This window comes from Gracilinanus agilis, chromosome 4, assembly GCF_016433145.1.
Source record: "Gracilinanus agilis isolate LMUSP501 chromosome 4, AgileGrace, whole genome shotgun sequence".
NCBI lineage: Eukaryota > Metazoa > Chordata > Mammalia > Didelphimorphia > Didelphidae > Gracilinanus > Gracilinanus agilis.
The window spans coordinates 407,223,518-407,250,639 of NC_058133.1; the positions used below are offsets into that span (position 1 = coordinate 407,223,518).

At 35.7% G+C, this 27,122-nt stretch overlaps 1 protein-coding gene across 1 annotated transcript in view; it reads left to right on the plus strand.

The window, feature by feature from the left end:
* The window catches only part of GRM1 (glutamate metabotropic receptor 1), a 418,809-nt gene that overhangs the window by 358,543 nt on the left and 33,144 nt on the right, over positions 1-27,122 (plus strand). The window contains exons 4-6 of the mRNA XM_044675454.1: positions 1,350-1,596; positions 8,004-8,172; positions 22,448-22,574. Coding sequence (XP_044531389.1) covers positions 1,350-1,596; positions 8,004-8,172; positions 22,448-22,574 — 543 coding nt within the window. The remainder of the gene's footprint in view (positions 1-1,349; positions 1,597-8,003; positions 8,173-22,447; positions 22,575-27,122) is intronic.

The window sequence follows — 27,122 nt, forward strand, 5'->3', positions numbered from 1 at the left end:
TCCTTTCGCTCTGCATCAATTCCTGAAGGTCTTTCCAGTTCACATGGAATTCCTCCAGTTTATTATTCATTTGAGCACAATAGTATTCCAATCTGATCCCTTCCTACCTTTCCAGTCTTCTTGGTTTTAGTCCTTTCCCTTGTACTCTTAATTCAGTATTTTTTGTTGTTGTTGTTCTTTCCAAATAGAACTCCATCTCTAGACTCCTATCTCTGTCACTCCTCCATTCCTATCATGCTATTGCTTCTCACCTCTGAGTCCCAAATTCCTCTGCTTCCTTCAAAACGTTTCAAATCCAATCTTCTACTGGGGACCTTTCCATTTCCCTACTGATACTGGTCTCTTTCATTCTCAGATTACTTTCCATCTTCTTTGAATATATTTCATATCTAACTAGTTACTATCATGTTGCCTTTCCTCACCTCACCCCCCCCACCTCCCTTGAGGTCAGAGATTGTTTATTTTTCTTTATATTCCTGAAGTTAACACAGTTTCTCAGACATAATAAATGTTTAATAAAGGCTTGTTGAGACCAGTGTGAATTCTCAATGTGAATATTAGTTTTCCCTATGTCATACTTCAAGTGTCTGGGGGATCAGGGAACTCTTCCAATTAGAGCCTTGGCATCATCAAATGTAGCCAAGTACCCCAATATTGTTATGGTTAGATACTTATTAACCTACTTTGAGAAATATATGCCCTGGACTCCAGAAAAGAGCACTCAAAGGAGTGAAAACTTGGTCACCTTATGCTCCAGCTTTGGAAACCCTAATATACTATATTGTCATTGCATTGTGGTCCAAATGTTCTTCCTTGATTTATAGTTCCATTATTGTAAACTGTCGAATGACCTATTATTTTGTTCAAGTATAAAATCTAAGCTACAAGTAGGTGGGCCTGAGTCAAATCCAGCCCAACACAAGTCTCTCCAAGGGATGTCTTCACGCAAAATAAACAGTCATTTGTCAGGAAAATTGTAGGGGAAATTCTTATTCCTGTACAGGTTGGGTTATTAAGTTCCTTTTAGTTCTAATATCCAGGGATTTTGTGAACAAAAAGTGAGATAGCTGAAAAATAACTCAATTTAAAGTCCAAGCAAGGACTTGAGATCAATTCATAGATCACTTGTATCTTAGGGTATAATACAACCTCTCTGGTTGTGGTTCTTGAATATCAAATGATGAAATGGACTCTATGATTTTTAGTTCCATTCTTGTTCTCAATCTTCTGATCCTTTTAAAAAATATTTTATTAGAATTAAATCATGTTAGGATAAAATGTACAATTCTATTATTTCTTAATGCTATGTTTATTCCTTCTTGCTAACAATTTTGTTTTTATTTCTACAGGCAATGAGAGTTTAGAGGAAAACTATGTCCAGGATAGCAAAATGGGCTTTGTCATCAATGCCATCTATGCTATGGCCCATGGACTACAGAATATGCACCATGCCCTTTGTCCTGGACATGTTGGTCTTTGCGATGCTATGAAGCCCATTGATGGCAGTAAGCTCTTGGACTTCCTCATAAAATCCTCCTTCATTGGTGTATCAGGAGAAGAGGTGTGGTTTGATGAAAAAGGAGATGCCCCTGGAAGGTAATGAAGCAATTTCTTTTAATGAAATAAATGGTTGAAAATTAGGTTTTTTCCAAACAGATGGAAATATTTTGTTTTAGTGACCACAAAAGATTATTGGGATTGGTATAGCATGTTTTGGGAAGAATGAAGGTAATAAATGCATCCATCTTTTTAGGGTTACTTTCTAGAGAACACCGAATTTTCTTATTGAAAGGAAGGATCTGGCTTTGACTAATGTTGGACTACATGTCATATATACAGAGCCAAAAGAGGCTACAGAGACCATTTAGTCCACAGCCTTAATTTTACAGATAAGGAAACTAGAGAGAAGTAACTTGCTTGATGAAGAAAATGTCAGAGGTAGGATTCATTTAGAAAATAGAGTGCCACATGGGTGATGATATTTGAGGAATTTTGGGCAGACTTTTCTTCCTCCCCAAGAATCTTTCCAACCAACTTGTGATTAATGCTCAATTTCTATCATTAAAGATTAATTTCTTTGTGTTGTTACTCTTCCATGGTATGATACAAATATTCTCATTAGGTAAATCCATTAAGCCCGATATTAGCCCTTAATATCATAACTCAGACTGGTTTATTATATTCCTTACAGCCTGGAAATTAGGGACAGATTCAGATGAGTAGTAGAAAAGAGAGCATAGCATGGCAGATCTAGGAGAAGAAGGAGCCTGCTTTAGTAATACAATGAGAGTAATGAAGAAAAGCACTGGGAACTTGAAGGAATAGAGCCAAGAAGAATTAGAAGAGCTTAAAACTACATATGAAAAATCCTGAAAAAAACTTTACCTACTTCAGAATCATGTCTGCAACCTAGAATATGGTAGCAATGTTAGTCTTGGACCTTGAAAGACATGAATAGGTAGATATAGGCAGAACTAAGGCAATGATAGAGGTGGAATTGAGGAGACTGGTTCAAAGTCTACTTAAGGCCATAGAAAGTAACTTAACCTCTATAAGATCCAGTTTTCTTATCTGTAAAATGAGAGGGATGATCTCAATGACCTCTAAGATACCTTCTCATTCTAAATTTATCCTTTGGATGTATGAGTTTGCACTGGACAATTGCAGTGCCCTGACTTTTATCTTACCACTGGACAACCAGTACTGGGAGAGAGAGTGATAGTGCTGACCTTGTACAACTCTGCTTCACTTAAATTCAATTCACACACAAGTCAAGACACCATCCCATGATGTCAATGGTCCTCTTTGGAAAATGAAGAATGAAGTATGCTTAGGCTTTCTACATCAAGAAAATTAGTACTAGTTAGCATTTACATAGGACTTTAAGGTCTGCAAAGAGCTTTTACATGTATTATCTCATTTAATCCTTACAAAGTCCTGGGAGGTTCAGGTGCTTTTATCCCTATTTTACATATAAAGAAACTGAGTCCCAGAGAGGTTAAATGACTTGTAATTCATATAGCTAAGAAGTGTCTGAGACTGGATTGAACCTAGATCTTTCTGACTCCAAGTCCATAATTCACTGCAATTTACTACCTAGCTACCTTCCAATGTGAATATTTGAATTAGAACAATTCATCTATTGCATCATCAGGTAAAGTTTAGGTTATATCCTTTATTTGTAAGAGAAAAAAGTCACCCATTTCTTATTTACCACAAGAGCACAGATAAGCTGCACAGTTTCAGCTATGGCCTTATCCTTTCCCTAATCAAGTCATTGCTTTATAGTCTTCTTCCAAATCCATTCTCTTGCTTGATGCAAATCTGTGTTTATTGGAACCATCTGTTCTTGTAGATGTAGAAATTGGTCTGTATAGCCAAAATCTGGGGCAAGGAGAACAAGGATGACTAATTCTCATTTGGATCATTTACTCTATGCCAGCTGAGTTACCACATCCTTATAATGAATATTGTACCATTTGCCTAGGTGGCTATATACAAGTTATCCTTATTGCTTGTGGCACCTAAAAGTTTGATCTATTTATTTAAAATGTTTCTCTGTGAATGTGCAAACAGAGTAATAATTATTATATATTCCTTAGAAAATGCATTGCTACTTGTTATGTGAATTGTGCCCACAATCTGACACTAGGCAAAGTATGATAATGGGACATAGCAGAAGGTGGCACCTATTTGTTGATACCACATTTATAAAGCACTTTGAGGTTTACAAAGCAATTTCCTCATTAGTGACTCAGTGAAATAAGTAGTACAAGTATTATGATTCTTAGTTTTAAAATAAAGCAGATGAAAAACAGAGAGTAAAAGTGAACTTTGCCCATGGTGAAACAGATTGTAAAGTAGCAGTGTTAGGATTTTGTAATAATAGCTAGTATTTATGTAATGATTTAAAGTTTGTGAAGAAGTACTGTACAAATATTGTATCAAGTGTTTTCCTCACAACAACCCTGGGAGGTAAGTGCTACTATTATTCCTATTTTATAGATAAGAAAACCCAGGCGGAGTGGCTAAATCACTTGTCCAGGATCAGAAAGGCAGGATTTGAATACAGATCTTAATTTTAGGTCTAAAACACTATCTTTTGTGCCACCTTGCTAACTACAGGTTCCCTAGTTCCAAGCTCATGGTTCTTTCTACTCTACAACATTGAATTAACATGTTATAGGGACTCCTGTCATCTCAAAATTAGAGATAAGAAAGAATATTTTAGTGACTTGTTAATTCTGGATTACAGAATCTTTAGAGATAGTAAGAAGAGACCCCAGAGTCTAATCTATATCTTAACAAGAATTCCCTCCATATCAAACTGACAACTTTTGAAGGTCTCTAATGATAGACAAATCCACTACCTTCCAAGGTAGCATATTCTAATTTTTATGCCTCTAATAGTTGGGAAGCTTCCCCTTCTTTATACCAAGCCCAAATTCTGCTCACTTCTCTCACTTCTGCCTTCTGGGATTGAGCAGAACAAATATAATATTTCTTCTATAATATGATTGTGCAATACTTGACTAGAAATCACATTTTTTCTTGTTTTCTTTGTGCTAAAATTTCCATTTCCTTTAGAAAACTTCCTTGTATTTACTATTCTTTGAAAACTCTGATTTGTCAATATCATTCCTAGTTTGTAGTACTCAGAACTCAACATCTGGTCCTTTTCTTGGATGTTCTGTGAACATTAAGTGATGCCTTGATGTGATGGTATCTCATAGCTTAGCTTAAGTCCATGTTGGCAAACCTATGGCACATGATCCGGAGGGGGCTGCTCCCTTCCCTCTCTCCATATGCACCTGAGGACATTTCTTACTTCACCCTTCCCTCTGCCCAGCAGCCCAATGGGAGTACTTCCTCCCTCCCCTGTCTGGGGTAAGGTGGGGGGTGGGCTCACATGCGATATGGGTATTGCAGTTTGGGCACTTGGTCTCTAAAAGTTTCGCCATCACTGGTCCAAGCTTATTCATTATAATCTATTTATAAAAAATAAAAGCAATGATATATTACCTCCTCTTATTTTAAAGGAGCACAATAAAATAAAAATGTTCATCATGTATTATTTTTAAAATTTTTTGTCAAGTTTTTAGTGACATATAGGATAATCACATGTATTATTATTATTACTTTAAAAGCACCTTGCAAATAGTGATAGCTACCTGATAAACATTTTTATACAGAGTAAATAAGTAAATGAAATATTTTTTTATTTTTCCCACTGTATCTATGCTCTTACTTAATTCAATATTATTTATTTTTCATTCACTCATAGTTATCATGCAAGGAATACAAAAATACCTTTCTTCACCATCCTTCTAGGACTCCCTCAAAGTCTTTACAATACTCTGGGAAATAACACATAAAATATAAGCTGCACAAAGGCAAAGGGCTTACTTTCAACTGTACACACTTTTTTCTCATTGAAGATGCAATCCTCTCTTTTAGTTTATTTTTCCCAAGATATTAATCAAGGGCTCAGTCACTGCTGTTCTCAAGTCAATTCACAGGAACCATTTTATTTATTCTAGGATGTAGTTGGCTAATCCCTTTTCAATTTCTTTTTCAATCTCCCTCCACCTCTATCTTCTTTAACTCCACTATACACAGTTATATTCATCCTTGTAATTGCTATAGTTAATCATCACTTAACATAACCTGCAGACAATAGGAGAATGCAAAGAAAAACAAAACTAATTTACTGCACAAGAATATTCCAAATAAATTCCAACATATAAGAAAGTCTCCCAGGGTCAAGAGAATTGAGTTAGCTTTAATTATCACTTTGTGACAGATGAGCAGTAGTTCTTATTTCCAGTTTCTTCTTGTGTGTGTGTTTTGTTTTGTCAGGATTTTTGGGGGGGTGCGATTGTGTGTGATATACATTTTTCACTTTCTCAATGCTAATGTAAATGAAATGGAAACTCATTTCCTCACTGAGAGAAAACATGGGGAAGTTTCAGTAAACAAAGATATAGGAAGAAGAAAACATTGCCATTCTCACTGCCCTGAGAAAGAGAGAGAGAGAGAGAGAGAGAGAGAGAGAGAGAGAGAGAGAGAGAAATTGGAAAGAAACTTAAAGGGAACCATTCATACTAAACATTCACAGCAGGTTTTTCAGCTTTAATAACCATGAAGTTGGGGGGGTTAGAAATGAACATTAATCCAAATAATTAAAATGGTTAATAGTAAATCATAAACAAGATTTATATGCAGCAGCAAATTACATTGAAGACTGGCTACATAAATAAGTCTGAGATATTTTGGCACTAACCAGGAGAAAAATGTTTTCTTTCCAAGTACTAAGACCTTTCTTTGCATATGATGAAAGTTTAATAAATACTTGATAAATAAATGAATGATCGTAAAAAGAATGTATGGAATGAATGTAAAGAACTCAGTCCTCTACCTTGACATAATTTTCATTTGGTCCATGAGAGAAAAACAAAATCTCCTTTGTCCATCATCATCACCCTGGTTTTCCCCCTATTGCTGTGTTTGAAAAATCTGGTGTTAGTTTGAAGTGAAAATTAGTCTGTTGCCCCAGGGAAAGCAAATTTCAGCTGGATAAGTTGAGAAGGTGATGGAGGGCCCAAAATGTAGAATTAGTTTTCTGTTGTAAAAGTCTGAGATTTGGAGAGAAGTAGCTAGGGAGAATATCTTGGAGAATCTTGCCTTGCTCTTCAGTGGTTATTACTTTCTCTTTTCAAATTACATGGTAAGCACATCATACAGAAGAATGAATGATGATAATGGCTTAAATCTATATAAATCTCTAAAGTTTATAAAACATTTTCTTCATAGTAACTTTGTGAGGGAGATAGTGTAAGTTTTATTATATCATTTTACAGATGAGGCAATGGACTCTGAAAGATTAAGTGAATTTCCTGAAGTCACATAGATAATAAGTTTCAGGTATGAGACTTAGAATCCTAGAGTGAGACTTGAAAGGGACTTTAGACACCATCATACTCAGGCATCTCATTTTACAGATGAGGAAACTGAAGCACAGTGGGGTTTAATGACTTGTCCAGGGTCACACAGCTACTAATTATCTGAGAGGGTATTGAATCCAGGTATTTTGATTCCAAATCCAGTTTTATTTCTGTTACATCATACTGATCCTCTCAATGACTTCTGAGGGGTTTTCCAATGGATCTCTATAAGTATGAAAATTATTCTCAATGACTTCTGAGGGGTTTTCCAATGGATCTCTATAAGTATGAAAATTATTCCATTAGCATTACTGATGCTAATAACCTGAAAGCTAACATTTTTACTGCATGTAGATAATGATGCTTTTAAGAAGCTATCCAAGATTGAATTATAAATTCACAATGTAAATAATGCACTATATTTTTGTCAAATGCAGAAAATCCATGACGGTCAAAAATTCAGGTACTGAAAGAATGGAGCACAAACTCCAATGAAGCCTGGCATGCTAAAAACTGCTTTCAAGAGGAGGCAAATGACAAACTGGGTGTTTGTTGTCCAAGTTCCCCACTTACTAAATTCGGAGAGACTTATTAACCAAAATGTTAGCCAATACATGCTGGTCTGGATTTTTTGTTTTGTTTTGCTTTGGGCCAAAACATCTCACGAGATTATGGCAATGGCGTAATGTTGTTCTCTCATAAAATCATTGATCATTTGAAGTATTGAAGGAGGTGAATAGATGATGGATGGATGGGTACCAAAGGAAGGAATCAGGAAATTTGTGTTACTATCTACACAGAATGAAGATACCATTAAAAGAATATGTTGCAGGGGCAGCTGGGTAGCTCAGTGGAGTGAGAGTCAGGCCTAGAGACAGGAGGTCCTAGGTTCAAACCCAGCCTCAGCCAGTTCCCAGCTGTGTGACCCTGGGCAAGTCACTTGACCCCCATTGCCCAACCTTACCACTCTTCCACCTAATGAGACAATACACTGAAATTAAGGGTTTTAAAAAAAAAAAGAATATGTTGCAATGATATGCTGCTACTTCTCCTTTTTAGATATGATATCATGAATCTTCAATACACGGATGCAAACCGGTACGATTATGTCCACATTGGGACCTGGCATGAAGGGGTGCTGAATATTGATGACTATAAGATCCAAATGAACAAAAGTGGCATGGTACGGTCTGTGTGCAGTGAACCTTGTTTGAAGGGTCAGATTAAGGTAAGTCTCAAGACTTTATTGAATAATAAGCCGGCTATTCCCTTTCCTTCCTCCATCAGTTTTAGTTGAACTGAGGTTTTGTGCACATCAGAAGAAAGAAAAAGGGAATGTAATACATTTATGGTAATAAGTTTGGACACTATCCCAGGAAAGAGAGAGCATCTGCTCAAATCCCACATGTCTACAGGAGGCTTTTCCTAGTTCCCCCAGCTGTTCTTGTCTTCTCCTCTCAGACTACCTTCCATCTACTTTGTATAGATTTTGTACATTCCACGTTATTTCCACTCTGCTTCTCCCATTAGAATGCAGTTTCCTTCAGGACAGAGACTATTTACCCCTCTTCCTTTGTATCTCCATAGTTTAACACAATATCTGGCACATTGTATGGGAGTACTACCTTCTTTTCAGTTTGACTTGATTTAAATGTAGTTTATTGTTAACATAGTTAAAAATAGTTTATTTTCGGTGAAAAACAGATAAAAGAATATATATGTATATGAATGTAACAAAGGAGGATCACTAATTAAAATAATACATAAAAATGGAATCAACAGGAAAACTAAAACTCAAGGACCATTGCTCTTCCTGTGGTTTGTTGAAGAGAAAACTGAAGAACTTTGGGAAAGCACAGAACTAAAATAGCCCAGTTGAAATGAGTAACATTGGTGTCCTTCATCCCCTCCCCTTACTTCCCATAAGCTGGCTGATTCCTCAGAAAACCCAATTGACTAGGTAGTCTGCCCATTTTTATGTCCCTTAATTACAATATCTCCTATTTTTGAGGGGTTTTATGATTTACAAAATCAATTTTGTTTTCATCCGTGTGCCAAGCACATAGAATAATTATATGTTAATTACTTGAGAAAAGCAAAGATTTTAATATGGTTTCATTTTGTAACATCAATGATCGTGTGTGTGTGTGTGTGTGTGTGTGTGTGTGTGTGTGTGTGTGCTTCTACTAACACTGGACTGTTTCTGAATTTTGAACATCTAAAACTACATTGAGATGATCTCCACAATTGTAGTTAGCTCTCAGTACAGCTGCATCATATGCTATATACCCATTCCTGTTGTATTTTTAATTCTGTGGATTTTAAAGAATGGATGTACAAAAAGCTAAAACTTTTAAAGAGCACAGTTCAGTAACTGTTAGAGATAATTGCAAAAGGTTTGGGAAAACCAAGCATTTCAAGGATCATTGCATTTCATAGCATTTTAAGGATCATTCAGGCCCACAATTAAACGGGACCAGTATCACCAAAGTGCAAAGGAAAATGTAGTAAAAAATGAAAATTGTCCCCAAATCTCTGAAATGATTGCTGCAAATAATCATAAAAAGCTAAGTTCCAAAATTACAGAAATCTGCAAATAGATATTAGAACACTCAACCATGACTTTTAGCAACATTCCCATATCAAAAAAGGTTAATAAATTTATCTAAGGAAAGGAGATCAATCATGCTTCAGTGATGTAGGAGTTTACCTCATTTAAAATCCATTGAAAACCCATGGGCTATAATCAAGATTAGACTTGGAAAAATGCAGTATTCATCAAAAGTGTACTTTATATCCAGGAAAGTGTGGGTTCATGATGAAATATTTTAAATGTGCTGAAATCTTGTGAACAAGTGCCAAAAAAAAAAAGGAAAAAAAATGATTGTAGCCAAAGGGGTACTTATCTACTGCTTCATCCCACTAAAGATTTTAAAAAATTGTACAGTCAATAAATTTAGTTTCATTCTATCTCACAAAATTTAAATACCACCATAGTTACTTTAAAAATTCTTGTCAACTTGACTAAAAACTGCCCTCTATGTACAAAGTAAAGTGAGTTTTGCAGCAATTTATACTCATTAAGCATGTATCATTTGCAAGACAGTGTACTAGACCCCACAAGTGGAGAGAACAAGAATTTATTAAGTGCAGGAGCAGATGGCAATTACAGTGGATAGAGTGCCAGATCTGGAGTTGGGAGGATCTGGGTTAAAATCTGGATCAGATGCTTTCTAGCCGTGTGACTCTGAGCAAGTCACTGCCTAGCCCTTGCCACTTTTCTGTCTTAGAATTGATACTGACAGATCATAAAGTGTTGTTTTTTTAAAGTATTCATTAAGTGCCTACTATATGCCAGGCACTGTTGTCGGCATTTTACAAATATTGTCTCATTTGATCCTTACAACAGCCCTGGGAGAAAGTACTAATATCATCCCCATTTTACAGTTGAGGAAACTGTAGCAGATGGAGGATGATTGTCCAAGGTGATCTGTTTAGAAAGTCCAAGGATGAATTTGAACTCAGATCACCCTTGCCATAGGTCCAGGTCTCTATCCTCTAATCCACTTAGTTACTTTGCTGGGAATACAAAGACCAAAATCAAACATTCTTGTATAGTCAAGAAGTTTACCTTGTCTTGGGGGAAATCTCATATGCTCATATATACATATACATATACATATATATATATGCTAAATACAAAATAATTTTCCGTGGAATTAACAATTGGAGGGATGAATAAAAGTCTTATAATAGAGGTGGTACTCAAGTTGAGAAATGAAGGGATTTTAGAAATAAATGGGAGGAACACAGTTGAGGCACAGAGGCAGGAGATGGAATATTATGTATGGGTAGCTTGTGAGAGAGGTACTTTAAGTCTTATTATTCATTTTTTTTTAAATTGGGGCAGATAGTAGCAATACCTCATATTGTAGCATTTTGTGATTTCCAAAAGGTCAATGGTGGTGGTGTTTTTCCAATCCCCTGATGCCATTGGTATATGGAGATTCTAGTGAGGAAACTCTGCCAGTACAAATCAAAACCTATTTAGCAACTTGCAGTCTCAAACACTTTCCTTGGAGGATGTTACTTCCTTCAATCACATAGCCAGTCAGTTTCAGCACTAAGACCTGAACTCGGATATTTCTGGCTCCCAATCTACTATGCCCCTGTGGCTCTCTGGAGTGTCATTATCACTTGCATTTTTATAGATAGAGAAACTGAAGGTCAGAGAAGACAACTCACTTGCCCACATCACTGGGCTGTATCTAAATCAAAGTACTATAAATTGAAATCTAGAGGTCTTTGTTAAACTAAATTTCTGGTACGCTTTCCTACCTTCCTACAAGGTGCTGTGGTAGTTTCCAAAATTTTTTGGTACTCCCTGGGCTGCCCCATAATCAGGGACAATTTGGTAAATATTTAACAACCAGCACTTCAGCAAAAACAATGTATGCATACTTTTATATGGGCAGGAAGATGGCGCAGTGGATAGAGTGCCAGGTCTGGAGTCAGAAAAATTCCTCTTCATGAGTTCAAACCTGGCCTCAGATACTTACTAGATGTGTGACTCTGGACAAGTTGCTTAATCACGTTTGCCTTGGTTTTCTCCTTTGTAAAATGAACTGGAGAAGGAAATGGCAAAAAAGTCCAGTGTCTACTCCAAATGGGATCACAAAGAATCAGACGTGACTGAACAACTGCCTCTTTTTATATGTCACTGATGAAGTTTTTTAGTGTTTTGTCCCTAACCTCATTTCCCCAATTAGTTCTGTATTTTTTCATTGCATGATTTTTTCATAATGTGGTGCTTTGGGGGTGCACCTATATCATGTAAGAGCAGAATTGACTGGAAGCTATGTCTGAACAAAAATAAAGGACGTATGGTAGGGTTCAGTTGTAAGAGAATCCTCTTTAAGGGAAGGATGGTGAAAACTACCTCACACTATTTAAAACCATATTGAGTGAGATGGTGAAAAATATAGATAGGAGGAGGCACTTGGAAGTGGCAAGGGTATGGATTAGATGACCTAATAGGTCATTTCCATCACTAATTTACTATGATTCATCTCTTAGTGCAGCCAAGTCATTATATAAATGTCATCCAAGCCAGCTGGTGGTGTAGCAGCAATCGTGTGGGAGTCTGTCCTTACCCTACCCTCCACCCCAAACTGCCAAACCAACTTCATAAACAATGCAGCCACCGAGGCAGGTGGGAACCCCTGCTAGGGTGTATTCCAGGTATCCTTTGCACCTTGTGCCACTCTCTTGTTGCAGAGGCAAAGACAGTTTTTGTGTTAGCAAAGCACAATGGAAGGCTTAGAAACATTTTTGCTAATCAGAAATAGAGAAAGATCTATTGAGCATGCTGAATCTTAGTATCCCTGTCTCATCTTAAAGGAGGAAAAGAATCTTAATTTCAAGAGTCCTATCTCATCTTAAAAGAGAAAAAGATGGAGACGACCATCTGCGTATTCTCCAAGGCTGATCATGTGCTACATTCTGTCCCTTAGGAGGGGATGGCTATCTAAGTCTTGCTCCAGGGAAATCTTTTGAGCAGCTAAGCAGTCTTGGGTTATGGAGGCCTGTGCCCAGAGTCCCTAGGGCCATGTGTTCCTCCATGGCAGTCCCCTGATAAAAGGGATTCTCCAGGGTCCAGCAACACTCTGGTAGGTAGTAATGCAATGCCAAGCTGATTGTACCTGTGGCCATAGAATAGGGAGAACACAGTCCCAGGTGTCGATTTTTCTAAGCCAGAAGACCAGAGTGTGTATTACAGGTATGCTTTTCCATTGTAATAAGCCTACAGGACCATCTATATCTGTAGATAGACAAATAGCAGTTTTTCTAGGTATTAAAAGTGAGAGGGGAAAAAAACAGGTAGGAAACAATATCCCCCTCCTCCTGAAATTTGCTGCACACAAGCTCTCCATAGTAATTCTTTCCTGCCAACTTTATTCCTGGCAGGATATGAATGGACAACTATTAGTCCTTTGTATAATGGCTCATACATTCTGGAAGAGAAGCAGGGTCATTCATTGCTAAACCAGAGGGTAGATGATCCATGAAACTGTGCTCCTGATGCCTGGCAATATGAGTGCCTAGAAAGCATTGCTTGGCTCTATTGCAGTGGAGAAAGTACCAGGACTGAAGTAAGGAAGACTCTTCTTCCTGAGTTCAAATCTGGTTTCAGACAACACTAGCTGTGTGGACCTGGGCAAGTCACTTAACCATGTTGGCCTTAGTTTTCTTATCGGTAAAATGAGCTGGATTAGGAAATGGCAAATCATATCCAGTATCTTTCCCAAGCAAACTCTAAATGGGGTCTTTGAAAGTTGGGCATAACTAGAAAATGACTTATCAAGCAACATGGAAGATTTACCATAAATGTAGATTGGGGAAGGGAAGGTTCTGTTTTAAAAGCATTTTGCCCTTCAGTGGGAAAACATTTGTCCCTAAAGGAGAAAAATGTTTATTTGTTTGTTCCCCATAAACTCTACAGGCGGTGTGGAAATAAAAGAAATTCAAATCCTGTTTACCAAATAACAGCACTTATATTCAAACACAACTAATTTGCCACCTACCAGACCCAGGTGACATAAAAGGCAATCTCAGCAGCCTTTCCAAAATATAGACAGAGCCAATTTCCAGGAGAATTTTAGGGCTAATTTCAGGGTTAATAAATTCTTTTATTAACACTGAAAGGCTTTTCATTCTGAATGTAGCTTAAAATGCTTTTAAAAAGCACTCCTGCTTTTCCTATGAATGGAAGATCTGAAACAATGTTAGGAAAAATCTTTTTAAAATTCAATTCAATAAATTAAGTCCTGAGCACTTTGGCTTAGAGTGCTGGACCTGGCTAGGAAAACTTGAGTCCAAATTCAGCCACAGATACCTTCTAGCTATGTGACCCTGACCAAGTTACTTAACCTCTCTTTTCCTCAGTTTACTCATGTGTAAAATGAAGATAATAATAGCATCAATTCCCAGGGTTGGACAAAATGAGATCACATTATCTAAGCATAATGATTGGCACATGGGAAACAATCAATGTATATTTGCTTCTTTCCTTTTTTGTGCAGATGCACAGAATAGGAATTGGAGAATCAAGTTCAGAGAACAGATACTATTCCAGTTTGGCTAGGAGGGAGAATTTGTAAAGAAAGTTGGGAAGCTGGGTTGTAGAGAGTCCTAAATGCCATACTAAAGAGTTTATATTTTATCCTAGAGGCAAAAGGGAGTCAAATGTGATTATTGATGTAGAGTGAAATGATCAGACCTGTGACTTGAATTTAGTTATCTTAACATTAATGATTTTTCTAAATATCTTCTAAATGGATGGTTGGGTGAATGGAAGGTAGGATGAAAGGAATTCTAGTCTTACCACAACCAGCTAGAGTATAGTTCAGTGCAATTCAGTTATTCACTGTTATGTGTATATTGCTAAATAGTCTTGAATACTTTTTTATTTATTCTTAAATAAATGTATTTGCTTGTTACATTAAAATGCCCAGTCAATTCCCTCTTGTTCCCACTTAAGAAAAGGCATCATTTGATATTCTCCCCATTAAATAAGTTTACCAAGCAATTTCTAGCAGGTCTGGAGACACTTAACTAGCTTTGGGCAAGTCACTTAATCCTGTTTACCTCAATTTTCTTATCTGTCAAATGAGCTGGAGAAGGAAGTGGCCTAGAAAACCCCAAGTGGGATAATAAAGAGTCAGAAGTGACATGAAACAACTGAAGAAGCAATTATTAAGTATAGAGCTACTGAAGTTACAAACCAAATTTCTTTACAGACTTCCACTAAAAGTTGTCAATACAGTCCTACAAGAAAAAAATGAGAAGAAAATGTTGGGAGATTGAGTTTAAAAAAACCAATGTTTGGGGAGCAGACTAGGAGAATTATGTTGAAGGGAAGGCAGTGATATAATCAGAGGAGGAACAAAAGAAAGGGCACATATTTTGTTCCATGGTCACTGGAAAGTGTCTGCCACTGCTCTTTTGAATTTCTTTCTCTTTCCTATTTCCCCTCTCTTATCATCCTTCCTCTGTTGGGTCTGCTGTTACATTTTTCTTTCTGTCTCTGCTTTTGTCTGTCTCTGCCTTTGTCTATCTGTATGCCACTATCTTTCTGCCTTTCTGTCTCTCTCTGTCTCTCTGCCTCTGTCTCTCTCTTTCTCTCTGTCTCTCTGTCTCTGTCTCTCTCTTTCTCTGTCTCTCTGTCTCTGTCTCTCTCTTTCTCTGTCTCTCTGTCTCTCTTTGTCTCTCTCTCTCTGTGTCTCTCTCCATCTCTCTGTCTTTCTCTCTCTCTGTCTCTCTCTGTCTCTCTGTCTCTTTGTCTCTCTCTCTCTCTGTCTCTCTCTCTCTATCTCTCTCTCTCTCTCTGTCTGTCTCCTTCTAAAAGCCATCTCCTAATTCATTCTCCAGACTTCTCTTTCATGGGTGCAGAAGACACTGTTCTTTCTTCCTTCTTCCCTCAATCCAATCTAGTCAGTGGTAGATTTCCTTCAAACTTAAAGTCAGACACTCAAAGTTCCAATATGGCAAATTTGACCTGTTTATAAAATATGCTTCCTTATTATTAAAATTTTAGCAAAATAATCTTCCTCTTAGACACATCAACATTTGTTAAATGCCTATCATAAGCAGGGCACTATGCTAAGTCTAGGGTTACAGATATACAAAGGAAATCTTTCCTGTCCTCAAAGAGTTTGCTTTCTATTAGAAAGATTGTTTATACATAGATAAGGAAAATATAAGCAAAACTGGAAAGTAATTACACTAACAACTGGTTGAGGGGCAAGATCAAAGAGAAGCTACTATAGAATAAGTGACATTGAATTGAAAACCTAATATTTAAGTGGACCTTATTCTTTAAAAGTGCTTATTATGTGGACTTCTCTACTAGCAACAATGCAATGATCCAGGACAACCCTGAGGGAATTATGAGAAAGAACACTATTCACATTCAGAGGAAGAACTGTGGAAGTAGAAACACAGAAGAAAAACAACTGCCTGATCACATTGGTGAATGGGGATATAATTAGGGATATTGACTCAAAATGAATACCCTAATGTAAATATCAATAATATGGAAATTGGTCTTGATCAATGACAAATGTAAAACCCAGTGGAATTGTGTGTGGGCTATGGGAGGGGGTGGGAGGAGAGGAGGGATAGAACATGAATCCTATAACCATGGAGAAATGTTATAAATGAATAAATTTTAAAAAATGTAAAAACGTAATTATTACAATGCAGACATAATTAGAAAGAAAACAGAAAACTAAGGGTGGAGGGAATTTACAGCAATTTCTCTGTTAAGAGTATCATTTCTCAAATATATAGAGAACTGAGCCAAATTGATAAAAATAAAAGCCATACTACAATTGATAAATAGTCAAAGGATATAAACAGGCAGTTTTCAGAAGAAGAAACCAAAGCTATCAATAGCCACATGAAGAAATGTTCTAAAGATCTACTGATTAGAAAAATTCAAATTTAAACAACTCTGAGATAACACATCACACCTCTATGATTGCCTAAAATGAAAGAAAAAGAAAATGACAACTACTATAGGAGATATGAAAAAAATTGGGACCTTAATGCAATGTTGGTATAATTGTGTATCAGCTTAACCATTCCGGAGAACAATTTGGAACTATGCTTAAAGGATATAAAACCATGCATACATTTTGACTGAGCTTTATCACTACTATGTCTGAATCCCAAGGAGATAAAAAAAGAGAAAAGGTCAAAAATTTAGTCAAAATATTTTTAGTTCATTTTTGTGATAGCAAAAAATTGAAAACTGAGGGGATCCCTATCATTTGGGGAAGAGCTGAACAAATTGTGGATTGTAATGGAATGTTATTGGGTTATAAGAAATGGTAAGCAAGATGGTTTAAGAAAAACCTGGGAAGATTTATTCAAAGTGAAGTGAGCAGAACCAGGAGAACATTCTATGTAGCAACAGCAATATGGTAAGAATGATCAACTGAAATACTTAGCTGCTCTGGTCAAGACACTAATCCAAGACAATTCCAAAGGACCCATAAAGAAAAATGCTGTTCACTCCCAGAAAAGGAACACTCCTTTCTTTAAAGAGTAGTATGGTACAGTGGGGAATGCTACACCTGGAGACAGACTACTAGAGTTCAAACCTAGGCATTGCTACTTACTAAATTGAAGGGAACATAAACAGAAAATGGATTGTGCTGGTCCAGAATGACTATCTAAAGAAATGTTCTCCTATCTAACTAAGAAAAGTGGTGGTGGTGGTCTAGAATGACTTTCTTTTTTTTTTTAAACCCTTAACTTCTGTGTATTAGTTCCTTGGTGGAAGAGTGGTAAGGGTAGGCAATGGGGGTCAAGTGACTTGCCCAAGGTCACACAGCTGGGAAGTGTCTGAGGCCAGATTTGAACTTAGGACCTCCATTCTCTAGGCCTGGCTCTCAATCCACTGAGCTACCCAGCTGCCCCTAGAATGACTTTCTATAGAAAACATCCTATTTTGGTTGAACCTAACAATCTTAGAGGGTGAAAAGGAGAGAGGGCACATAGACAGAATATCTAGATAGATTTTGTGTGAAGGTACAGATGGAAGGACAAGTCTGGGGGACAGCTAGTAGGTCATTTGGGCAAGAATACAGAGTACAGAAATGTCAGGAAAGATAGATTGTGGTCAGACTTTTATGAGATTTAAATACCAGACTGATAAGTTTGTGTTTTATCCTAGAAAGAATAGGGAGCTATGACAGATAGTTAAGCAGTTACAAGGTGAAAGGTGGTTTAGGAAGACTGTTTTGACAGTGAATCGAGGATAGATAGTCAAGGAGAGGAACTGGAAGTAGAGAAATTAATTGGGAATCTATAATGATACTTTACTGAGAAGTAATGAGTAATAGGGTTCAAATGAGAGTGGTAACCTTTGTAATGAAAAGTAATTAATACAAACATGTGATATGAAAATAGAATTAGCAATAATTGACAATGGATCAATACAGGCCAAGAAGAGGGAAGAATCAGGAATGACTCCAATTTTGCAAGAGCATAAAAAGAGAAGTACAAAGGGAGAGTGGATTTTTGTTTGTTTTGTTGTTTGTTTGTTTGCTTGTTCATTTGTTTTTGCTAGGATGGGAGGTGGTAGCTAATAAGTTCCAAAGTTTTGTAGGTTCTTAAAGAAAACATCATGGTTAATTAAATCAAAAGTCATTTATTTTTCCTTGAGTTGAACCTAAAAAAATCTTTTCTTCACCTTTTTCAGGTTCTGTGTTTTAAGTTTACTTGCTAGCTAGCTAGTTAGCTACATATAGATATGAATAGATAGACATAAATTGTGTGTTTGCTTATTTGAAAGAAACCTAAAAAATAGTTTCCTCACCTTTTTACTTTGTCAAATTTTGTGATTTAAACTCACTTTCCAGCTATTATATATAATTTATGTATATGCATATTTATATGTATGTTCATATATATACTTATATATTTATTATTTAGATAAAACTAAAAATATCTTCTCTACCTTTTTCCTTTGGCAGACTCTGTTATTTAAATATTTAAGCTAACCTGTCAACTATGTGTGTGTGTATGTGTGTGTGTGTGTATATATACATATACATATATATATATATATACATATATACATTTTATGATGAGAAAACTAAGGCTTAGAGAGATTTACTGACTTGCCAAGGCTTACATAGCTAGTGACTGAAGAAGAACTTGAATCCAGGTTCTATCTCTGCCTATACTATGTAGCCTGAAGTTTCTATTGCCTTCCTTCTCTCTTTCCTTTTAAAAATACCAGTTACATCTGATTCCTTCAGACCCAGAAGCCTCTCCTCTCTTCAAGGATTTGATCATGCTGCTCACTTCTTGAATTATATTTGCTGTTAAATTGTTTCTTCATCCTGTAATATAATATGAACATAAACAAACTCTCTTCTTATCTTTCTCTTGAAACCTTATCTTTCTCTTGAAACAATTCCATTCAGAACTCCATTTCCCATACTTAATCTTTTGGCATTATTTTAACCTTTCAGTGTTCATTCTGGAAGTCCACCTTCCCCTTTCATTCTCTTTCTGCATATCTCAAAACACCCACAAGTAGTCTCTTTATACTTCTTTGCTTTATTCTCTTAAGACCTTGACCCCATCTGTACAGACATCTATTCTAGGATCTTTGATTTTAGTTATTTCTGAACCTTTACTTTTTCCTATCTGAGCATGCCATTAAAAACTTCTCTAGATAGAAATATTTGTTTTGCTCTCTAATGACTTTGGTTTTACTACTTCCCTTGAAAGCTTCATTTATTCCATTTTGAAGTTATTAAAAATATATCTCTATATCCCACCACCATCTGGCATCATATCAGGGAATCAACTTTCCTTCCCCTTGGTCATCTCTCTTACTATATTTTTCATTTATTTCTGTTTGACAAGAATTTATTCTTTCTTTGTATTTCTCAGCTTCTGAAAAATTCATTTGACTCTTTATTTAGAATGAACAGAAAAGCCTATACTGATCTTTCCATTTTAAATCTGCCTTCTTTCTTAACCTAAAATTTATGAATTGTATGGTTCCACTTTCCTATTTTTACAATATTCCCGAATATAAGCAAGTGTATTTAACTACAGATTTTTAAAAATTACATTCTTACTGATTCTAAATTGGGTTCCTTCAGACCCAGAAGCCTCTCCGCTCTTCAAGATTTTGATCACGCTGCTCACTTCTTGAATCGTATTTGCTGTTAAAATGAATTTGAGTGTTAGTTCAGTGGTAATTTAATCCAGCTCCCAAAGAAATCTCCACCATAATGTAACCCCAAAATGATAATCTGGCCTGATCTTGAATATCACCAAATTTCACAATTACTCTGCAATCACATTAGCTGATTCTTTCAGGTCTCAAGGATATCATTCATCTGAACTGGATAACAAATTTATCCCGAGACTAGGTGCTCTCCTATTAACTCATCATTTGTCTTGGCATTAACTCCCTATTAGCAATTTTTATCTTGCCATTTCCAGGGTAAAAGTCATTCTATTTGACAAAAGAAAAAACAGAAGCAAACTAAGGAAGAAGCAGATCTGCTTCCTCCCTATTTTCATTTTTCATCATCCTCTCAAACCCAAACAAGAGTCAAATCCCTTCTTTGATCCTCCTTATCTTCCAATTGAGCTTTTAAAAATAAACCCTTGGGAGAAGCTAAGTGGCTCAATGAATTGAGAGGCAGGTCTAGAGATGGGAGGCCCTGGACTCAGATTTGACTTTAGATATTTCCTAGTCCTGTAACCCTAGGCAAGTAATTAATCTCCATTGCCTAACTCATACCACTCTTCTTCCTTGGAACAAATATACAATATCGATTCTAAGATGGAAGGTATAGGGTTTTTTAAAAATTGTTAAATAAATATTGTATTGCCTTTAGTTTCCTTCACTAGCTTCACCTTACTTGGAACTTTAGTATTCCTGACACATGTTAGAGTACTATAATAAATTCATATTCATCTTCTGTTGCCGGGGCTGTTTTTCCATTTTATATACATCAAAAAGATCTAATCTGGCTGGTCAGTTCCCTTTACATTCATAGGAGTCTTTTCACATAAATCCCATTTTTCTTCCTACCACTAGTACATAGTAGGAACATAATAAATATTTGATTGATTGCTCATTTAAACTTTCCCTTCATGTTTTCAGAATGCCATCCTTGAGTTTCTCCCATTCCCATAGACTGACTTACTTTTTGGCATTTTCAGAGATAGCATCCTACCACTATTTCCTCTGAACCTGCTGAAATCTGCTTTCCCAAATTCTATAATGCATATCAGGCTATACTTAGATTTTTCCCTTTTCTCTGTTACAATGTCTAAGAATAAATTGTCACTTTTTTCTAGAATTCCTACCATTTCCACCCAGCATTCAGTTCTTCTGTATTAGTAATAATAAGATCCAAATTGGAATTACAGCCAACTCCCAATTGATAAATGGGCAAAAGATATGAACAGACAGTTTTTGGTTAAAGAAATCAAAGATAAATACAGAAAAATGTTCTAAATAACATGAAAAAATGTTCTAAATCACTGATTAGGAATATACAAACAAAGCTATCCTGAGATATTATCTCATACCCATCAGATTGGCTAAAATCTCAGAAGGGCAAAATGGTAAGTGTTGGTAAGGGATATAGAAAAGTGGTGGCACTAACACAGTGTTGGGTAATACTTTCACAGAATCTATTTCCCAAGGAAGTCAGGAAAAAAGGGAAAAAACTATGTGTTCTAAAATATTTTATAGCAGCTCTTTTTGTGTGGGCAAAGATCTTGAAATAGAAGAGATCAATTGGGCAATGGCTAAACAAATTGCAGTATATGGTTGTGCTGGAATACTACTATGCCACAAGAAACAATGAGCAGATTATTTTTTTTAGAACTTGGAAAGAACTACATGAGATAATAAAGAGTGAAATGAGTAGAAGCAAGAGAACATTATATAAAGCTATAGATTTAATACGTGAAGAATAACTTGTGAGTGTTTACCTACAGAGAATAAATTGAAAAATGGAAACATGAAATTTATGTATTTTGCTGGATGTTACCTTCTTTGGTGTGGGGAAGGGAGGGAAGGGTTGATTTTTTTTTTAAAAAAAGCAAAATGGAATTACAAGTTATTGGTTCTCCCCTTTTTGAAGGATAAAACTTTTAAAGGTTGGTCAAAAAGTCATTGTGTAATAAGTTGAGTGACTGGGAAAGAATGAGTCAATATGCTGCATGCACATACACAAACAAAAATTATTGGGAAGCTGAAGAGACACAATGTACAGAGGACAGTAAACCTCAAATGTAATGCTGTGGAGTTTAGAGTTTATTGGAAATATGTTAGGGGAACACTGAAATTTCTTGACCTGAGAAATGAGGTGATCGTGACAGTTATCTGCAGGAAGAATTTGGAGAGATAGAAAGATTTCAGGAAGGTTATACAGATGGAGGCTCTTATTGTAGTTCAGGATGAGTTAATGAATGCCTGATGGAATTGGGGAGAGGGGGACAAAAATGAAGTAATATACTATAAGTGAAGGATCATTGTATGGTAAGAATCAAACATACTTGATGACTATATATGGCTGTGAAGAAGGAGTAGTCAAATAGGAATTTTATTTCTAAGGCTTCCTTGTTCTTTCTGCTATACCTCATTTCAAACTCTCTCTCTATGATAGGGTTTTCTTGTGTGTTCTCCAGATTTAGGTGAAATATTGTCAGCCATTAAAAACATACAATAACATAAGAGACCTTTTCACATCAGCTTCATATCCATATCACATTTGCTTGTAAATCTAGCATGTGTCCCATGCCATATTTTCTGAAATTCACATGTTATATGAAATATCCTTTAAAATGAGCTTCTGGTTCACCTAGAACTAATAAGACCAGAGTTAAAGTGCTGGTGTTACAAGAAACAAAATGGTTGATTTTCTGAGAGAATGATCTTGATATTTTAGGTCATCCGAAAAGGAGAGGTGAGCTGCTGTTGGATCTGTACAGCATGCAAAGAGAATGAATATGTACAAGATGAATTTACCTGCAAAGCATGTGACCTTGGATGGTGGCCAAACAGAGATCTCACTGGTAAGACCTTTCTCTCTTGTATGAACTGTTTCTCCCCAAAGTATCCCATTGTTGCTTTCACCTACTATCCCAGGAATTATGCTGATCCCTCCCTTTCTCCCAGAGTTAGAAAGGATACATTATTTTTAATAAGTTTTCCATGCTCATTTACAATATGATTCCATTTGAATACCCTAGTGAATATTTCATAGTATAGTATAGTGGAGGTGTAGTAATACAAATACTGACCTAGTATTGTACAAGAACACTACCTTATTTTTGTAATTATAAGCTGATAAAACTATATGGTGTTGGGAAATGTAGGCAGGGAAGAAAGAGGAGCCCATTTGTATGTCATCGATATTTCTAGATACATCAGTATTACTTAAATTCTGAATACTTTGCCCTGAAGAAGAGTGAAGAAAATGAATCTCTTTTCCCATCTTTGCAGAGGCAGAGTACTATGAGTGCAGAATATTGCCTCTGCTGTCAAACATGATTGATATGTTGATTAGTTTTACTGAATTTTTTTCTATTTCTTTTTTAAAATCTTTTAAAAATTGTTACATGAGATAGCACTCTGGGTAGGAGAGATAAGAGGGAAATACTCAGAAATTATAGCAATGTAAAGGCAAAAGATAACAACAAAATTAAAATTTTTTAAATTTGAGATCCTGAAGGGTAGGATTCATATTATTTACTTTGCCTTTTTTTAGTACTTAGCAAAGTACAACAAGCAAAGATCAATGCAATGCTCCATTATATTCATATTTGTTATTCTACAAAGAGTATATTATACATATATGTGTATATATTTATAAAGTATTTCCTAAAGAAAACTAGGTGACATCAAAGCTAGAAAATTTATTGAAGAAATATGGCAAATAGCACATGATATAAAATTCATTTTCAATAATACTATTCTGTTCTGCTCATCATATGGAAATGTTCATTTTATTTGGTCTTCCTTAAGTTCAGAATAAAAGAAAAAAACATATCATTGATTCACAAAAGGGAGAGGATTTAAAAGGGGGTTGAACATTTACTTATTAAAGCAAAATGAAACTTTAAAATCTTCCCTCAAGAAGAACTACAGGAGTGGAAAAACAGAAGAAAAACAACTGCTCAAACACATGGGTTGATGCGGACACGATTGGGGATGTAGACTCAAAACGACCACACCAATGTAACTATCAATAATATGTAAATAAGTCTTGATTGATGACATATGTTAAAACCAGTGGAAATGCACATTGGCTATGGGGGGATGAAGTGAGGGTTAGGGGAAAGTAAAAACATCAAATGTTAAAAAAATAAATAAAATAAAATCTTCCCTCAAGTGTTGTCCATATAATATACCCAAATCAAAAAAGTCCCATACTGGATGTGACAACAGGGATAATTTATTTTTTCAGCAGTCTCCTGAATATCAGTATGAAGTGAGCCATAGAATAGAGAGAAATATACCCCTAGAGAGCTCACTGGTGTCATAGAGGCTTTCGTCTTCAAAGTCCAAACAGAAGAAAATGTCACTATTAATGTTAAGGTTATTCCTTTCTTTTATTTCATCAAGCACTTAGCACAATGCTTGACACGTGTTATTATTGTTCACTTGGGATTTTCTTGGCAGAGTGGAATGGTTTGCCATTTCCTTCTCCAGTTCATTTTACAGTGAGGAAACTGAGGCAAACAAAAGTAAGTGATTTACCCAGTGTCACACAGCTAGTAGGTGTCTGAGGTCAGACCTGGATTCAGAAAGATGAGATTATGACATTAGAAGGTATGTATACATGTACTTACACACATATATACACACACAACTACCCTCTCCCTTCTCCCAGACATACATGTATCTAAGACAAGTTTTGCATGTAAGCAATAAGCTGAGTCCTAGAATTGAATAACCAAGAAAGATTAATAATGAAGCATTTAAAATTATTCTATGCTTCTCTTTCCTGGAAAATCTATTGGTTTTGCTATATGGCTATGAATCACAGAATACTAAAATCTCAAAATAATCAAAATTACAGGTGTATCAGAGGGCAATAGAAGGATTCATTGAAATCATTCCCTGATTGATAAAAGGTCAAAGGATATGAATGGACAGCCTTCAGAGGAAGAAAATGGAAGCTACAAATAGCCACATGAAAAAATGCTTGAAATCACTAATAATTAGAGAAACACAAATTAAAACAACTCCACTTCAGGGGCAGCTGGGTAGCTCAGTGGATTGAGAGCCAGGCCTAGAGACGGGAGGTCCTAGGTTCAAATCTGGCCTCAGACACTTCCCAGCTGTGTGACCCTGGGCAAGTCACTTGACCCCCATTGCCTACCCTTACCACTCTTCCACCTATAAGTCAATACACAGAAGTTAAGGATTTAAAAAAAAAAAACAACTCCACTTTATGCTCATGAGATTGGGTAAGATTAAAAAAAAAGGAAAATCACAAAGGCTACAAGGCATGTGAAAAAATGGCCACACTAATGCATTAGTGGCAGAGCTGTGAACTAGTCCAACCACTGTGGAAAACAATTTGGAACTATGTCCAAAAGGCTATTAAACTGCATGTGTCCTTTGACCTAGCAATACTGTTACTAGAGCTATGCTCTGGGAGATTAAAGAAAGAGAAAAATAATCTCTATGTATAAAAAGTATTTATAGCTTCTCTTTTTTTTGTGGTGGCAAAGAATTAGAAATTAGAGGATATCCAATAATTGGGAAATGGCTAAACAATCTGTGGTATATTATTACGATGAGATACTATTGTGCTATAAGAAATGATGAAGAAAAAGAAGAAAAAGTTTATATGAAATGATGCAAAGTGAAGTGAGCAGAACCCAAAAAACCATATATATATAAGAACAGATCTTGGAAAGACAAAAAATGACTCACCACAATTCCAAAGGCTTCATGATGATATCCACCTCCAGATGGAGAACTGATGAACTAAGGTTGCATACTGAAGCATTTCTTTCTTTCTCTTTCCTTTTCTTTATTTGTTTTATATAAATTTACTCATTTGAAATAGGTTTTGTCTTTTTTCCTCCTCACTGAGTTGGGTTGGAGGTAGAGAGAAGGAGAGAATTTGGAACTGAAAAAAATTTTTTTTTTAGTATCTGTGCTTCAGAAAAGGAAATACATTGATTAGGCTGCTGTGTATTTCTAATAAGAACTTAAACATTTTAAAAGTGGCTTAAAAGATATTATGAAAAACAAGCATAACAGGAGAAAGATGTGGCCTGACAATGAAGCAGTAAGTAGTGTGAGATAACAGAGAGAAATCTTGAATTATTATACATGAAATATATATAGAAATATATACATATGTGTGTATGTTTTTAAACAAAGAAAAGTTCTCAGCATTTTGGATGGGTCCTCTACAAAGGATCTATGGAATGTTAAAGGTAAGAATCACACAGGAAAAGAAGATATGGATAAGTTGCAATATATACCAAAGGAAAGATATTTATACTTATGAGATCAAGTTCATCAGTCCTAAAGGAAATCTCTAGTTTGGGTTTCTACCACAATTTGAATGAATTGTTAATAAGCTACTCTATTTAACTTTTAAATCAACTTCACAAGTACAAAATAACAAAAAATCAGGAAATGTTTGAAGATTATTGTATTAAATCAAACCAAATTAAAATTAAAATATTGCATAGTTTGCTTTGTCACTTGCTTACCAGATACCAATTAATAAATCAATCAACAAGCATTATTAAGTACCTACTAAGTGCCAGGTAATTGCTAGGAGCTAAGGATGAAAAAAAGGAACAATCCCAAGTCCTCTTATATTCTATGGTGAAATTCTTTTGAGGATTAAGCCTCCTTTGTCTGAATTTTAATATAAGAAAGTAACAAGGATTTTTATGGTATATTAGCTGATGTAATAAACTTTTCTAATTATTTGCTCACTCAGTTGTATTCACATGTCTAAAGAAGAAAAATTGTTTTTTAAATGAATTCATAAACCACATTGGAACATTCTGTATTTTGACTAGGAAGGTAATTGTTATATGTCTAATTATAATGATTTTTGAAGCTGTTAATGAAATAGGATTCTCGTACATTTTTTCTTTATGTGAGAATTACATATTCTAATTCAGCCTTTAAATATCACACTTTATTTCTTGCAAAGAACTTTACAATCATTTTCATGTTCCATATAAAGACATGTGATACATAAACATGAGTCTGTTCTGCAATGAAATGGTGTGAGAATTTAGTTTAAATATTCATGGAAATTCAACAGAGTGCAATCCAATACTACTCACTACTTAAAATAGGTCACACACCATAAGGGGACTTCTCAAAATGACAAACTCCATCAGAAAGATTCTCAAGAAAAAAAGAAATCTTTAAAATTCTCTGGATCTAACACGTTTGCTCCAGCACAAACTATGTCTGGACCCATTTCAGTAGCTATTCACTTGATTCAGGATGAGGGCTGCCAAGAGGTTGATATAAAAATAGTGAAAAAATAGTGAGAGGAGAGGAGAGGAGAGGAGAGGAGAGGAGAGGAGAGGAGAGAGGGAGGGAGAGAGAGAGAGAGAGAGAGAGAGAGA